The 15,754-nt window shown below is 35.1% G+C and overlaps 1 protein-coding gene across 2 annotated transcripts; it reads right to left on the bottom strand.

Moving 5' to 3' along the window:
* Window positions 1-2,193: 2,193 nt before the first annotated feature.
* LOC111788867 (TOM1-like protein 3) lies at window positions 2,194-12,815 on the bottom strand. Of its 2 annotated transcripts, XM_023669427.2 has the most exons (12): window positions 12,661-12,815; window positions 12,493-12,567; window positions 11,995-12,061; window positions 11,754-11,905; window positions 10,078-10,156; window positions 8,785-8,883; window positions 8,528-8,641; window positions 4,761-4,909; window positions 3,999-4,080; window positions 3,589-3,674; window positions 3,243-3,434; window positions 2,194-3,012 (listed from the first exon to the last, which is right to left on the bottom strand). In XM_023669427.2, the coding sequence occupies exons 4-12, from the start codon at window positions 11,861-11,863 to the stop codon at window positions 2,442-2,444; spliced, it is 1,482 nt and encodes a 493-aa protein (XP_023525195.1). In that variant the 5' UTR covers window positions 11,864-11,905; window positions 11,995-12,061; window positions 12,493-12,567; window positions 12,661-12,815; the 3' UTR covers window positions 2,194-2,441. The 2 variants fall into 2 exon arrangements, with proteins under 2 accessions (XP_023525195.1, XP_023525194.1); XM_023669426.2 differs by lacking the exon at window positions 11,995-12,061.
* Window positions 12,816-15,754: the final 2,939 nt, after the last annotated feature.

Below are 15,754 nucleotides of genomic sequence, written 5' to 3'. Positions count from 1 at the left end.
CATAGTCGGCCACGTCACCGCCTCCTCCTCGGAATCCTCTATCTTTTGCTATCACATTGTGACAGTCCTATTGAATAACTTATCAACTTTCTATACCATCTCAAACCTAAACCTTCCCACCTTTGGCGAGCAGGTACCAATCAACCTTCACAGTTTTAAAACTCGAAGAAGCCACAGAATTCGTCCCTTTGGATGGCGCAGAGGACGGTGTGGGTAGCTTCTTTGGCAACATCTGCTCCCAATACTTTGTAGGCACCCTGGCCGCCTCCGACGACATGGAGGCGAGGGCAAGAACGAGAAGAAGGATGAAAATGAAACGAGGGCGGAAAGAATGAAACATGATATTGGTGTTGTAAGAGTGGAAGGAAGGAGGAGGGTTTTGAGAAGGAATGGAAGGAGACATGGAGAGTAAAGTAAGGAAAGGGCCAACTAGTTTTGTTAATGAAAAGGTGTGGCAATGGCAGACAAAACATGTTATGCCCTTCCATTACCTAATACCACAAAACAAAAAACACAACATCAAAAGGAATCTCTGTTTCAGTGAAGTTTTGAAGCTTTTATGAAATATTTAAATATATATATATATATATATATATATTTTTTTTTAATTTTGTTTTAAGGTAAGAAATCTTTGCTGTCGGAGTTGTTGTTGTTTGTTTTTTGAAAGTGTGCGACTTAAGTAGTAATTATGAGTTAAGCCACACGTACAAGTTTGGTCTTGCTTTACTTTAACAATTATTAATCTATTTTAAGGGTCATTTGAATTAATTTAGCTTCATTCTTTGGTTATTTTATTATTTTTTTTAAAGAATGTTATGTATGAGTACAATTTATGTTATTTGTCTAGGATTTGGAATTTAAATTCGATACCAAATGGCTCTAGCATGGTTACGTTACTTACTCTTTGCTTCTTATGAGCGAAGATTAAGTTCTTCCAACATGTTTTGTCCTCACTCACATGTATAATAGGAAAATTTTTAGGAATTTGAATTCGACACTTGATGACTCCGACATTCCCCCACATCTCCTGCAACATGGTCATGTTTTTGAATTTGTACTTGATGGCTCTGGCATTCTCTACGACATGGTCACATTACCTACTCTTCGCTTCTTACGTGGTTCCCACCTGCTTTTTATATATAATTAAGAAAAGGTTAGAAATATAATAATAATAATAAAGTTAGGGTATTATTAAATATTGGCTTAGGCTAAAACAAAAGCACTAAACTAATAAAAAACCAATTCTTTAGTGGTTAGGCAAAGAAGGGAGAGGTGTTTGAACATAAAATAAGGTTGTGTGAAGGAGAGATGGGCAACAGTGTTAAAAGTGAAGCTGATTTTGAGACACTTTTGTTTGCCATTTACCCAACAAAACAATATTTTTTTTATGCCAAATCAAATTAGAAGAGAACAGCATGTGGTTTTTCTATACTATATTCCTCTTTTATTATTATTATTATTATTATTATTATTATTTTTTTGTTGATATATATATATATATATATATATATATATATATATATATATATATATATATATATATATATATATATATATATATATATGTATACCATCATTACTTTATTAAGTGAATTTGACCATTCAATAAAGTTCTTTTATTAAACAAATTATGTACATAAAATGATTTTTTTTTAAAAAGAAGTGCAATCATTTTTAGTATACTTGTAATCTTAGTTTGGCAACCTTCTTTTTTTTTTCCTTTTCAATCAAGTATATTTCTCACTTGTTAGAGTACTTTAAGTGAGTACTTTTAATTTATTTTGATGAAATTAAACGTGTAACATTTAACGTTTAATGATAAGGATTTGGTAGAAAAAAATAATATATAATTTATTTTGATGAAATTAAACGTGTAACATTTAACGTTTAATGATAAGGATTTGGTAGAAAAAAATAATATATAAAAAGATCGATTTGAAAATTTTAAAAGATTAGGTATGAAACTGAATGACTAAAAAACTATTTAGTCAGTATATTTGCCTATATGTATATATATATCCCCTCGTAATTTTGTGTAGGAGCCAATATTTTCCTTGCATTCTCTCTCATGTTCTTTGTGCTCATCTAGATCGAGTGTGTGCGTTTTGATATGCAATCCTAACACATAGAAATCAATATAAGTAATTTAAGCTAAGACCCATCTCGGACTCACTAATCAGTACAACAATGATGTAATTATGCAAGTACATACGGTATAAATTATATATAAATAGATAGATAAAAGCCAAATATATGCAACAAAGTGCTCGATCCATTCACAACCCAGAAAAACCATACATACACAACCAAAAACCAGGCTTCCTATTCCAACATATAATTTGGTAATTGATAAATCTCCAATTTGGTGCAAGACCTGATGGGCTAAACGCAACTTTATAATCTGTACCAACACCAATTAATTTCATCTTTTAATAAAATGTTCACAAAGATCGGTTCGGCTTTGACGAAGACGACGACCTAGCTTTGGCATAATCAACCAGATCTTTAAATAGTACATCCTCTTGCTTTTCCTGCTTAGTTGGGGTTGGTGAGTTGAGAGAGAGGCTCTGTGCATGTCCGACTAAACTATCGTACGAACCTGACCCATGAGTTTCTTGTTGGTCGAAAAATTGTTGTCTCTGATCATATTTTGATGGTGGTGGTGGAAGAAAGGAGGAGCTTTGGGACTGTGATCCCCATTGTGCTGGAGGCAGCGGATCAGCAGACCTGCTCGTGGGAGCTGGTTCATCATACACAGGTTGTCCAGTGGGAAGTGGCTGTGATGGGATAGAGCGTTCAACATGGGGAAGGGGAGAAGAAGACGGCGGGGTTGAAGTTGAAACAGTGAACGGTGGACGAGAGGTTTCTGATGTTTCTTCTGATTTGTAAGCATCACCACTGAGGTAATCAACCACGCCGCTGCCTCCTGTAACAACAGGCCTCTTTGATGATGGTGGAGGAGGTAGAAGAGGGCCAACACGAGTTCCTTCTGTATTACTGCTGGCTGGTTTTCTGCAACGAATTACAATGCATACATTGAACTTCCATGAAAATATGAAATGGGAAGAATGTTGGGCGTTTAGAAACTCAAATGTTTTGATCTAACAATTCTATACAATAATCATGTCCTAACTCCTAACAAGAATGAACATTCAAGCCCAGTCTCAAACTATCAGAAACACTGTAATCACTCAGCAGAGATTTTAATGGAGATCATTTCGTAGAGAGAATTTTATAAATACCTTCGAGCTAACTGTGAAAAATCATCTTCTGATTCGTCATCGTCATGGCTGACATTTATAATCGGAAGAGATGATGATTCAGCTCCTGTTGCGTTCCTAGTAGTAGTTCCATTCGCAATATTATCATGTTGTTCAAGTACTCGCTGCAGACTATCATTCAAAGCCAATCCCTGACATAAAAGTTCTTCATCTCTGGTGAAGTGAAAACAATAATCAGTATACAGAGTATGGATAAGGTAAACAAAGCATCATTTTCTTTATTATACCTCTCTTCTAAATATGCATCCCTTGTTTCTTATAAAAATAAAATAAAGTAAAAAAATGGCTGGGTAAAGAAAACTCTTACGCTGTACTATTTACAAGCAGCATGACACGCTTTTGATAAGACCGGCACTGGTCAACCAGGTCAACAATCAGTTCTTGCTTCACGCCCTGTCAAGGAACATTTTGTTTTCTTCAGTGTTAATGAAGCACATACACATGAAAAAATTTAATTGATATTAGGGACATATCGCCTACAGAAGTACTACCCTTGTTTTGTTTTTATTTGATTGACTTAGTAACCATTTGATCTTTTTTTCAGCTAGTTCTGTGCCTATTTTATTCAAGCAGTTTAACACAACAAGAGTGAAGTAGATAAGTTTGTAATATTACACAACTTCCTGCATCTTGAAAGGAAATTTGTACTAAATCGGCTTAATTTAAACAAATTTTATATTACAAATTCATTCTATAGAAGATGTACAGATAACCTACCTCTGGTTTTTTAGGGTCCAAAGCACCAAGCATCTCCAATAGCACATCTGAAAGACCCTGTGCATTTCGAATCTCTGGCAAGCTGTTATAAATAAAATTATTAATTGGTAGTAATCCTTTGCCCATCAAATAGGAGTGAAAACTAGCTGTATATTAAGAACATATCTAACAACTAGAGAACCGGCCAAAATTATCCCCAAGGGTTCAAGTCAAAGCAAGCAATTTTTCCATGAACTATATCGTAGCATAGACCAAAAAAAAACATGAACAACCAATGCCGTTGCACATCATCAGCGGATTGACGTTATAAAACGTTAAAAGAACCACAGGGGCTGCAAAGGGTAACTATTACTGCATTTCTATGTGATGATATAAAACCATGGGGCAATGCCACACCAATCAATGGGGAAACGAGGGTGGATTAATCATGTGGGTGGATGATGTACTAAAAGCTTGTGGGTGGTTTACTGTTTTGGTTTATCTATCATTTATATGTTATTATACTCTAAATGGTTCAGTTATTTGATTTGTTAAACTTATTGAGTACGTAATAAACTCAGTTTGATAGACAGCAGTTAGACCAAAAACTTTCTGAGAGAAATGTACACAAGGCTATAGGAGGACACAAGTAGAATGAATAACATTTTTATGCAAAATTCAAATAATGCAAGAGTGGGACAGAAACAGATATGCAGAGGATTTAGTGGTGGAATGGTTATTGAATGTCAGGAACAAACACAGGAGAAAATGAGCTCAAAGTACCTCAGGCCAGAAACATCAGAATCGAGAGAGGCATGAAGTACAGCATCCTCATAGCTTGCAGCAGGTTGATTAACAATGGGCTGGGTCTGAGGTGGAGTAAAAAATGGAACACTATTCTCTTCTCGTGGTGGAAAATCAACTCCAGCATTCTGTGAAAGGCCAGATTCAATTAAGAATGGAAGTAATGATCGGTACGTGGCAAAAAGGGAAAAAGAAATCGAATGAAGATTTCATCAATTCACACACAAACAGGAAAAAGATCAATTTTAGAAGTATGAGAAAAAAATTGAAGTAACGTGAGGGGTAATTTTTCACCACTTAATTTTCACCATAGGAAGGAGTGGAGAACGGAATGATACCAATTCTCTCACAACCAGAACCAAAATAATCACATAACCTTTTCCTAATTAGTAATTATTAAAGAGTAGGGATCACTACCCAAAACTACAAACAAATAAACGAATTCCTCCCTCCTAATAAAGAAGACTCATCTCAGGTTCAAGAAGCAGCGAAAAATCTTCAAAACCAACAGAGACCATTTTATTCTTATCATACTATGAAGTACACCACCTGTGTAGTTTCTTACAAATGGTAAAAAAAATCTATAAAATTTATTTTCTTAGGATCTGTGGGTTAGGATCTTTCAAAACCTAGTTCTATCAGATTCAAGTCCAAAAACCAAGCGGCAATTTTCTCTTTGAAAGGAAGGCATTCTATATCATTTACTATTCGACCAAGTAAATCGTTCTGCACTCGGCACTTCAGCTTCTTGTCCAATTTCTGAATCACTTTCTATTAATAATCGACTCCTACCACCAAAATTCAGACCATTAACACCATAATAAAAGAGCATCAGACAATTGCACGATAAAAGCCAGATGGAAGAATTTCTAGATACCTAACCCATTTGATAATCATTTTTAACAGAACCCAGAAACCAAAAATTTCAGTTGCATTATTTGAAATGCGTCCTCTCCTGAATTCCTCTCTGTCCGCCACCCACATTTTCCATGGTTTATTCTTCCTCACCTAAGCCCCCTTCTGCCTCTCCCTGACCCCTGCTCTAGTTTTCTTTTACTCTTCAATTGCCGTGAGCTGGAGCTTCAAGCAAAACTCTGTGGTTGTGATTGTGCAAAAGAAGACCCATCATCAAGATTGACAGTGCTTTTAGAGGTAGCAGAATCAAATTCTTTGAAATAGAGAATTAGAGGTGATGAATATGTGGGTTTGGTTTTTAAAATTGAAGAACCCCCCAACAGAGAAGGAGAAAACCATTGAGCTTGTTAAATTTGGTAACTCCCGTAGGAAAAGAAACGTCATGATACTTGTAAGCAAAAATCTTTTGGGTTGGTCTTCTTTCTCGCTCATTAAAGATTACCCATGTGCCTCCCACCATGATGCCAAACTTTAATGTAAAGGAATAGCCTACCAAAGCCTCGCCTTCCACCTCAACTAGTTTCTTTTCTCCAGGCAAAAGTATTTCCACCTCAACTAGCTTCTATTCGAATGTGAATGAAGAACCAAGCAAGAAACCTTCACTTACAATATGAAAGTTTTATTGTAACTATTTTTTCCTGATAAGAAATTTGAGAAATATTATTGGCACACAAGGGAGACAAACAACATCGGGGCTAAGGGAAGAAAATCCCTAGCCAGAAAAAGCTACACGATCAAAGCCTTACAATCATTAGTAATTATAGGGAGGTTATGAAAAAAAATATCTTATAGTTTAAACACCACCAAGATGTAGTATGTTGTATGATACTCCAAAAAGAATCCACTAATGTCACTCCATCCACAAAGATCCTCTGGTGTCCCTCCTTGCAAATGAGAAAAGAATTGCCTTCACCGCATGATTCCATAAAACTTTAGCTTTCCCGTTTAACTTCCCCCCAGACTCTCCAATAACCAAAGGTCCACTTTTCCAGGACCGCAAATAGCCATATCAAAATCTGCCAACAGGGAGGACCTAGCCAACCGAGCAAAAGGGCGATTGAGATAGATGTGATCCCAAGGATTCAGCCTCTTCAAACACAAACAGAAGAATGAGGGAGATAACAACCAACTCGGGAACTTCCTTTGCAGTTTATCAGCAGGTTTCAAGACTTCTATAAGGAGGACTATATGAAAACTGACTTTCTTTGGACTTCACATTTCCAGATTTCATGCACCAGGGGAGTTTCCATCTTCGTTTTTGGCTTAGTAAGATGAACGCAGATTTTGCCATGATGGATCCTACGGAATCAATCTTCCACAGCAATCTATCTTGCTGAGTAGCTACTCAGACTGCATCTAGAATTTTCTAGAGCTCTGCCCATCTAGGCATCCCTCTGTTAACGAGTCTTCTGCTTATTCCAGAGTCCCAAGTCTGTGATACAGCCCTCTAACAATCACCAATAACCTCTCCTTCTTTCGTATATAAACCAAATAAAGCTGGAACATTCACATGGACAAGGTATCTCCAACGCCCAAGAGTCCTCCAAAATCAAATGTGGCTCCCATTGTCTGCTTTAAACCTAAAAAAGAAAAATAATACTATCTCCTTTTTTATCAATATCAACCCAAATGATTGAAGGATGGAACCCTCTCAAAAATGGAACTTGAAATCCCTCATTTGGCATTAGCAATGCTTTGTGGTGGCTTTATTAGATATGCTCCTAAAACCCTGTCCTCTAATAATTAGATCACATGGAAACCCACATCAAGGTTGAAAAGAACTTCACTAGCTTCATACCCTCGGAACAAAAGAAAATGAAAGGGAAAAAAATAATAAGATAAAATAAAAAAAAAACTCAATCATTAGAGAGCTACTAAACCGTCACACTTCCCGTCAATCATGATAAGCACCCATCTCCATTTCAATCAAATAGGAATCTTATGGTTCCTCATGAAAGAATTCTCAACTTCAATGTCCGAGTTTTTCTAAGCAATGAAAGAAATAGCTACAGTCAAATCTTCCATTCTCAAAGCCAATCCCCCCTCGTTATCTTCAAAGAACCATATTCCCTCTTATTGATAGAAGGCTCTCCAAATCTACATTGTAGCTTAAAAGGAATAATTCAGGCTGCCCTCTTTTGCCTCCTCGGGTGGTATACATATTCTTTTGAAGGCCTCTTTATTCTCTTTTCACAGTCCAGATGCTATTGAAGGTTTTTTCTCTTTGGTCATCAATTCTCCTTGCTGACGGCTTCTTCTTCGGGTCTTTGGCATATATGCACACTCAAACTTCTTAGCACAACGACTTTTGAGAATTTATGGAGAAAATTAGAGATACAAGTAGCACCTAAAGAACAATTAATCAGGTTTGTGGGTGATGCATAAATAACTGCTTACTTATATCATGATATTATATCAAAACGAAGGAATGTCAATATAGAAGCCCTGTAGCAACATAAATCTTATACAAGCATCAAACAAAAATTTAACACCATCAGGAACAACATGAAATTTAAGAGTTTCAATGCAGAGCTGGCATACAAACGAATGAATTGAAATAATTCAAAATAGAAACCAACGAAAATGATATTTATAATTTGATTCAGGCAATTGCTAAGTTAAACTTCTATTGGACAAGGGTTAAGAAGAAAAAACACAAAATATCTTCTGTTTAAGGGAATGAGATCGCTAAAGAACTTTTATATAGCAAGTGAAGGCCACTATACATAATTTCCGGCTGATCGCTATAAGAAGTTTTATAAAGCAAGTGAAGATCACTCTACAGAGTTTCAGGCTCGAGAAAGAATGAATAAAGAAAAAAAACTACCTACCTTTAATTCATTATAAGCAGCATAGCACTGGGGATACCTTCCCCTTGGTCCCCCAAATGCTTCTTGCCATGTATCTATTAGAACTAATATTTTCTCCTTCACATCCAAGCTCGGCTGCAAAATTGAAACATATTGAAAGAAAGCATTACTATGCTTGCCTGAGTTTGCAAAGAAGAAAAAAGCAGCACAACCAATGAATAAACAAAATGGAACCACATAGACAAGTCCTTTTATTATAGGTCAATATAGAAAATCACCTTCTTCTTCACTATTTTAACCATGTCATGCAGGATGTCACGCTCAATAATCTGCTGAAACACATTCTCACCACAATTTTTGCTAAGAGTCTCCAAGGCCTATATGATTAATATTTGAAAGAAGACATAGTGAGCTTTACATATTGGATATGGTAAAAAAGCCTCGAATCATTCACACAGGAACGAATTACACATGGGTGACCAAAACATAATGGAGCAATCGAGAGAATACAGAAAAACCACAAATCTACAAAGGAAAATTTGGATAAACAATAAAAAGATCCTTGAACTTCGCCCCTTGTTTTAAACTTTCCCTATTCTTTCTTTCTTTCTTTCTTTTCCTTTTTTGTAAGAGACAATTTCATTGATGTTTGAAATTATCAAAAGGGATGTGTTATTTATGATGCTTACAAAAAACTTTCCCAATTAGCAATGAGGGAGGTATGACAATAGGAATCAAAAGTATTAGACAATTTTACACCAAAAGAATAGCAGGGTAAACTACATTGTTGAAAAGCCTAGAATGAGTTTGTATCTTTTCTGGGAAAACTCTTCGATTTCGCGAAAGTCACATTGAGGTTAGTCCACAACAGAGCTTGTGCATTATTGAAGGGATAGTAAATTAAGACCATGTCCAATAAACTCTTGACCTCCCTAGATGAAGAGAGGTTCTTCCGAAGATATTGAGAATATTTATCCAGAAGTTAAAAGTAAAAGTACAATGCATAAATAAGGGGTTTTGTGATTCGTTGTCTCTCTTATATAAAGGGTACTAATTGGAAAATACATTCAATTTTTTCGCACTTTTTTCTCCAAGGTTGTTCTTCCTTAACTGCCAATGATACGAGTTCAGCTTTCATGAGCTTCTTGTGTGTGTTGAACTAGTGTGATAGTACCAATTTCTCCGTTTGATCTTGAAAAAAAACTTCTACAAGGAGTGGTTTCTTTTGGTGGAATACAACCGAAGATCCAATATTCTTTCAAAAGTGCAATGTTATCCTTGACCTTTCCAACGCGCAACAAATTTATACTCTAAAGATAATTTTATGATTTTTATGAAAGGTCAAGGGTAATATTGCAACTTTTAAGAAAACAGAAGTATTTTTAAAACCGAGGGCAAATATCAGGGATATTTTGTACATTTAGCCAAAAATTTATAGTCAATGCAAGTATAATACACAATAGCTTCAGATTTAATGAATTAATCAGTGTCATGGTCTAGTTTAGTTAAAACATGCAAGTGTAAGTGACTCCTCGATAAAATTTGATTCGACAAGGGAAAGAGAAATTTACAAAAAGAGCCAAAATCTGAATCTTGGGGTTTTTGTTTGTAAGCCGCTTCTTGAGTATCTTCAAGGCCTCCTTTGCTTGCCTGACATTGACAATTTGAAACAATGATCAAAGTTCAAAACCATCACAATAAATAGAATAAGCATGTTGATTGTAAAATGAAAATGATGTAGATGAGAAAAGTGGGATATGAGATTCAAACCATCGTCAATAAAACTTTTTAAAAAAAGCAGTACAACTAAAACGGAAATAATCTATTGTGCACTCTCTAGTATTAAGCAAAGGAAACTCTTTAAGTCACAAATTTAAGCATAAAGAACTTTATGCTAGTCATTCATTCATTCAACAGATTTCTTTCTGCAAATAGATTAAAGAAATTTTCAAGTAACATGCTCTAATGAGGTTTATTTTATTTTATGAAGAAAACAACTTTCATTGAGTTAAAATAGAAGAATACACTGGGGCAATATAAGAATGGACAAATACAAAATAGAAGGAGCCAGAAAAGCAGAAAACTAACAAACTACATAATTAAGAAAGGACTCCAGTTCAAAAGAATGAGAAATCCTTGATTACAAATATCCAAGAGGGGCATTGAACTAGCCAATGAGGTTAATTTTTGTTTTTTATATCTGTGAGTATTTTGGTCAGCTTAAGTGCATGTTGACTATTCTCAATGACGACTATTTAACACTACTCTATGTGAGGTTATGATGAGAGGTTTAAAATATTAAAAGAAAAAGAGAAATATTATGACGAAAACACAAAATGATTCTCATGCAATGTAGACTGTTGCATTGAGAAAGGGAAACTTTTAGTCACAAGTTTAATCATAACTCGTAAGTCATTGCATGTAAGTCATTCACCAAAATATGTCTTTCAGCAAATGGATTAAGAGATCATCATGCAAAGTGTTGCAATCCAAACAAGATTGAAGTCTTTTGATTAATGAGCATTTAAGCTAATTCAAGCACTTCTTTTGATGAAATGGAATTTTCTCTCTTTCACCGTGTTTCTAAATCAGAGGACTTCATTACAAATATCTGATAAAATTACAACCAAAACTACGAATACAATTTTTGTTTCCAATTAGAAAAAGTATGTAATAATCATCAGAGAATGTCCTTGAAAATGCAAGCACAAACCAAGAAGTTTACCTCATTAAACAATTAGTAAAAAAATTGGATTAATCAAAATACTCTCCCATCTGTCTCCAATAACAAAACCAAATAAACAACTGAAACATTACAACTGCAAAAAGGCAGTTCTTCCTCTCTAAAGCCTAACCACCAAAGAAATCACAAGAAATTTAGTACATTAATGCTAAAAGCATCATTTAGTTTAAGATAAGTTTGTAGCCTTTTTGTGACTAAATAGCAAAAAACTTTTTTAGCCTCATTTTATTTTTCATCTTTTCAGTTTAAATAGTTCATTATGATTTTCGCTTGGTTCCTGAACCGGGGTGGACCCATTGGTTCTGATTTCATATATCCTACTTTCTTTGATGAAATTTAACAATTCCTGTCTGAAACGACAGAAGAGACAAAAAGGATTACAAAATGGCATAGACGATGTCTCTTAAAATTTGTAAAATACATTAGGAGAAACAAAGTTGCACTTCCTCAATCTAAATATAGTACGATTAACCTGAAAAAGGGAAAATAATAAAAATTTATTACCCAGGGTCCATGTTAATAATATCACATAGCTCAATGTTTATGGCCCAGTCTGGACCAATCAGCATATCACTGGTTGCCCTCTCTGCACAGGCTGCTGCAGTATTGGCCATTCTTCTATTCCCTCACCGAAGTCTTTTTCTCACGTCAACTTCCTGAAGATACATACAACTCATCATAATCTCGCTCCTTTAATTAATTTAACATAAATAGAACAAAGTCAAATGTGGATTGGAAGATTAACCAATGAATTGCAGATTTCAATTGTTGTTTGCTTAATTGATACGTCAATCCTCGACACAGTTGACCTCCTAATATATAAACTAGAAGAAATTTGACATTCGACCAATAATAATGGAATAAACAAAAAACTATTTTCTCTACGGAGACATTCTAAATAAGCCCTAATGAAATCCAGCAAATATCAGAACCAGCCAATCCTCTTTCAAATCCAACGACATAAGAAATTGGCGACCAGATTGACAAGAACAAATCGGATCATCAACAAAGCACTTTGGCAACAGCCGATTCAATAAGCAGCTAAAAGAATCCAGCAAATATTAGAACCAGCCAATCCTCTTTCAAGCCCAACGACATAAGAAATTGGCAACCAAATTGACAAGAACCAATTGGATCATCAACAAAGCACTCATGGCAACATAGAATTCAATAATCAGCTCAAAATTTTGAAAATGAAAATAGAATTTAACCCCGGGTCTCCAAACTAGAGCAGAAAAATCACCTCTTCGCTAAACCAACAGGAGATTTCGAAACTTTCTTGCGCCACAATTCGGATCCACTCATACAAATCCGCAACCTAAAATCGGGGTAACATAATGATTTGAGGAAAGGGTATGATAGAAATTTAAAAACTGAAAAGAGAAGCGTGGAGATTGAAGAGAAAGGTTACCGGTCAAACTCGGAGAACAAATTGAAACCAACAAAGTGGATAGCGATGGGTTTATTTATGGGAAGAAGAATCGAAGCAGAGAGGTTGAACTCGGGGCGGTGGGAATGAATTTTTTTGGTGTCCTTTACTTTTCTACTTCCAATTATCTTTTCTATAAGGAACTATTGTTTTTCTCCGTTTAAAATTTGTTTATATTTTTTCTTAATTATTATTTAAAAAATAAATAACAATCTTTCCATATCATGACCGTGACTTACAATGATACATTCATGATTGTAATATGTGTTTCAACGTTGATTTTTCATTTATTATTCTAAATGAATTTCTATTTTAATATATTTCAATAATCAACAGTATTATTGTAATTTTGGATAATTTTGAAATATTTACTAAGGTCAAGGATATTATTGTAATTTTTGAAAAAATACGAACCAATCCTAAATAAATTACTAAATTTAGAGTTTTTTTATTTTTAATATAATTTAAATAAAATAATAAAAAAGTATAAATGTGCTTAAAAATCATTCGAGAAAAATCATTAAAAAAATCATTTTAAAAAAACAAATGATTATCAAACACTGTGATGGCAAAACTCTATTAGAAATTACGACTCTCCACAATAATATGATATTGTCCACCGTAAGCTCTTATGGTTTTGCTTTGGGCTTCCCCAAAAGGCCTCAAATCAATGGAGATGTATTCGTTTACTTATAAACTCAGGATTATTTCCTAAATTAGTCAATGTTGGGCTCACTCCCAACAATCCTCAGCAATTCTCCTCTCGAACAAAGTACACTATAAGCCTCCCCTGAGGCATATGGAGCTCTTGAACAGCCTCCTCTTAATCGAGGCTCGACTCCTTTCTCTGGTGGAGCTCTCGAACAGCCTCCCCTTGATCGAGGCTCGACTCCTTTCTCTGGAGCCCTTGAACAAAGTACACGCTTTGTTCAACACTTTAGTCACTTTTTGACTATACCTTCGAGGGTCACAATCTTTGTTCGATATTTGAGGATTCTATTGTCATGGCTAAGTTTAGGGCATGGCTCTGATACTGTGTTAAGAATCACGACTCTCCACAATAATATGATATTGTCCACTTTGAGCATAAGCTTGCCCCTGTAGATAACGGTCGTTAGGAGTTTATATTGATGATTTCAAGCATTTGCTAAAATTTAATCCATAAGTAAACATCAGGTTCCACAACTTGATAATTCCTTCTCGTTCTTTCTTTCTTATACAATGTTTTACTTTAATTTTTAATCGAATCAAATAATTCTAATGCGTAAGAATAAATAGTTTAAATGGTTAATATTAACAAACTAAAATTGATATAGACTCATTAGAGAAAGCTTTATAGCCTTCGTCCAAGTCCACCGCTAACAAATATTGTTCTCTATGAGTTTTCCTTTTGGGCTTCTCTTCAAGGTTTTTAAAACGTGTCTGCTAGGAGAGGTTTCTACACCCTTATAAAAAATGTTTCGTTCTCCTCCCCAATCGATGTGGGATCTCACATTAGTAGACAATATCTCCCTCAATTCTTAACCAAACTCAATGGTTTGTGGCTCATTACAATTGAATTGAAAAATACTTTAGGTTTGATAAAGAAACCAAAATCAACAGAAGTCTGCAATGTGAGAACCGATGATGGAAAAAGACAAATCCACATGAAGGTATATACGGATGATCAAGTGTTCGTCAACTAACTCCTCGTCGTGAAATTGACTCGATTGCCGAGGGTCTAGACAATATTATAGAGTTAGTTATGATTTGCTTGTACTATATCATAATACTAGGGTTTTGTCGGTCAATTTCATTTTAGTCAACTTGTCCCAATTGGTAGAGAACAACAATAATGCCCTTATGAGTTTGTAGAACTAGGTTGAGCCCTAAAAAATGCATGAAGCCTATGAGAACTTTATGAGCACCTTGTCGGTGTTGTTAGGGGTCTCCATGTTAGGATTTATGTCATAAAGACTCGTAATTAATTATTCATTTTTAATAATAATTTTGATTATTTTATTTACAATTTAATATTATCGATTGTATGAAAAATCTAAGGTTATTAGTGTAACATTGAATAGTATGTGGTTGACATACAGGAGAATCATGTTTAAGCAATAACGTGAAGGGTCTATAGTATATGGATAATGTAACGACCCGAAATTTTCTACTTAATTTAAGGTTGCTACTGTATACGTACCATAAATATTGAATGCGGAAGACTTCATTTAACTTCCATAAAACATAACTTTTATCTTAAAACACAACCATGGACTTATGTGTTTCGAAAACATCTTTAAGACGACACAACAAAAGACTAAATAAAATGAATAAGAGTTTAAGTTAAAAACATCCTAGTCTAGCCTAAGTGTAAGAAAATAAATACCACTACCCTATGCATGTGCCATGGTCTCAAGTTGCGATGTCGTCGTCAGCCGTAGCCGTACATGAATGTCTTGCCTTAACCTGAAAAATGTAGTAGCATATGGCTTGAGTATTTAAAGAAATACTTAGTAAGTGACCCCACTGTTGGGGTTAAATGCAACAATCACATGCAATGAAATGATAGAACCTATCTTTCGTTTCGTTTCGTTTTGTTTTCCCTACAGTGCTGTCCTAACGGGTAATCTTTGGACATGTACCATATACTCTACACACAGCCCATACGTGCGAGTATGGGCTCACCAGCTAGTTCGCACACCACTGGGCCACTTTCCTTATCCGGTGGGCATACTCTGGGAGCCCATTATGCCGGAACTCGTTAGAACTAGTAATCGTCACGGTAGTACTATGCAAAACATAACGATCATTGTCCTGCCATTGGATGTACGCGTCCGTACTCTCGTGATGGGATAGGGGTATTCCCCAAATGCATGAGCACACATAATGCATGAGATCCCAAAACTTTTCCATTTTCATTATCCTTTAATATAACCCCGCTAGCATTATGTACATATCATATCATTTTTCATATCGTTTCAGATATCGTTCATCATTCATTTCGTATCATTTCTCATTCTTCAATTCTCAAATCATACATAATTCTAACGGGGTTATATTTCATGCCATTTATCGTAATTTCATGTCATTCATA

This window comes from Cucurbita pepo, chromosome 2 (assembly GCF_057944985.1).
Source record: "Cucurbita pepo subsp. pepo isolate OVF chromosome 2, ASM5794498v1, whole genome shotgun sequence".
Taxonomy (NCBI): Eukaryota; Viridiplantae; Streptophyta; class Magnoliopsida; order Cucurbitales; family Cucurbitaceae; genus Cucurbita; species Cucurbita pepo.
Note: the sequence above shows the minus strand (reverse complement) of the source record. Positions and strands in the feature narration are given on the sequence as shown.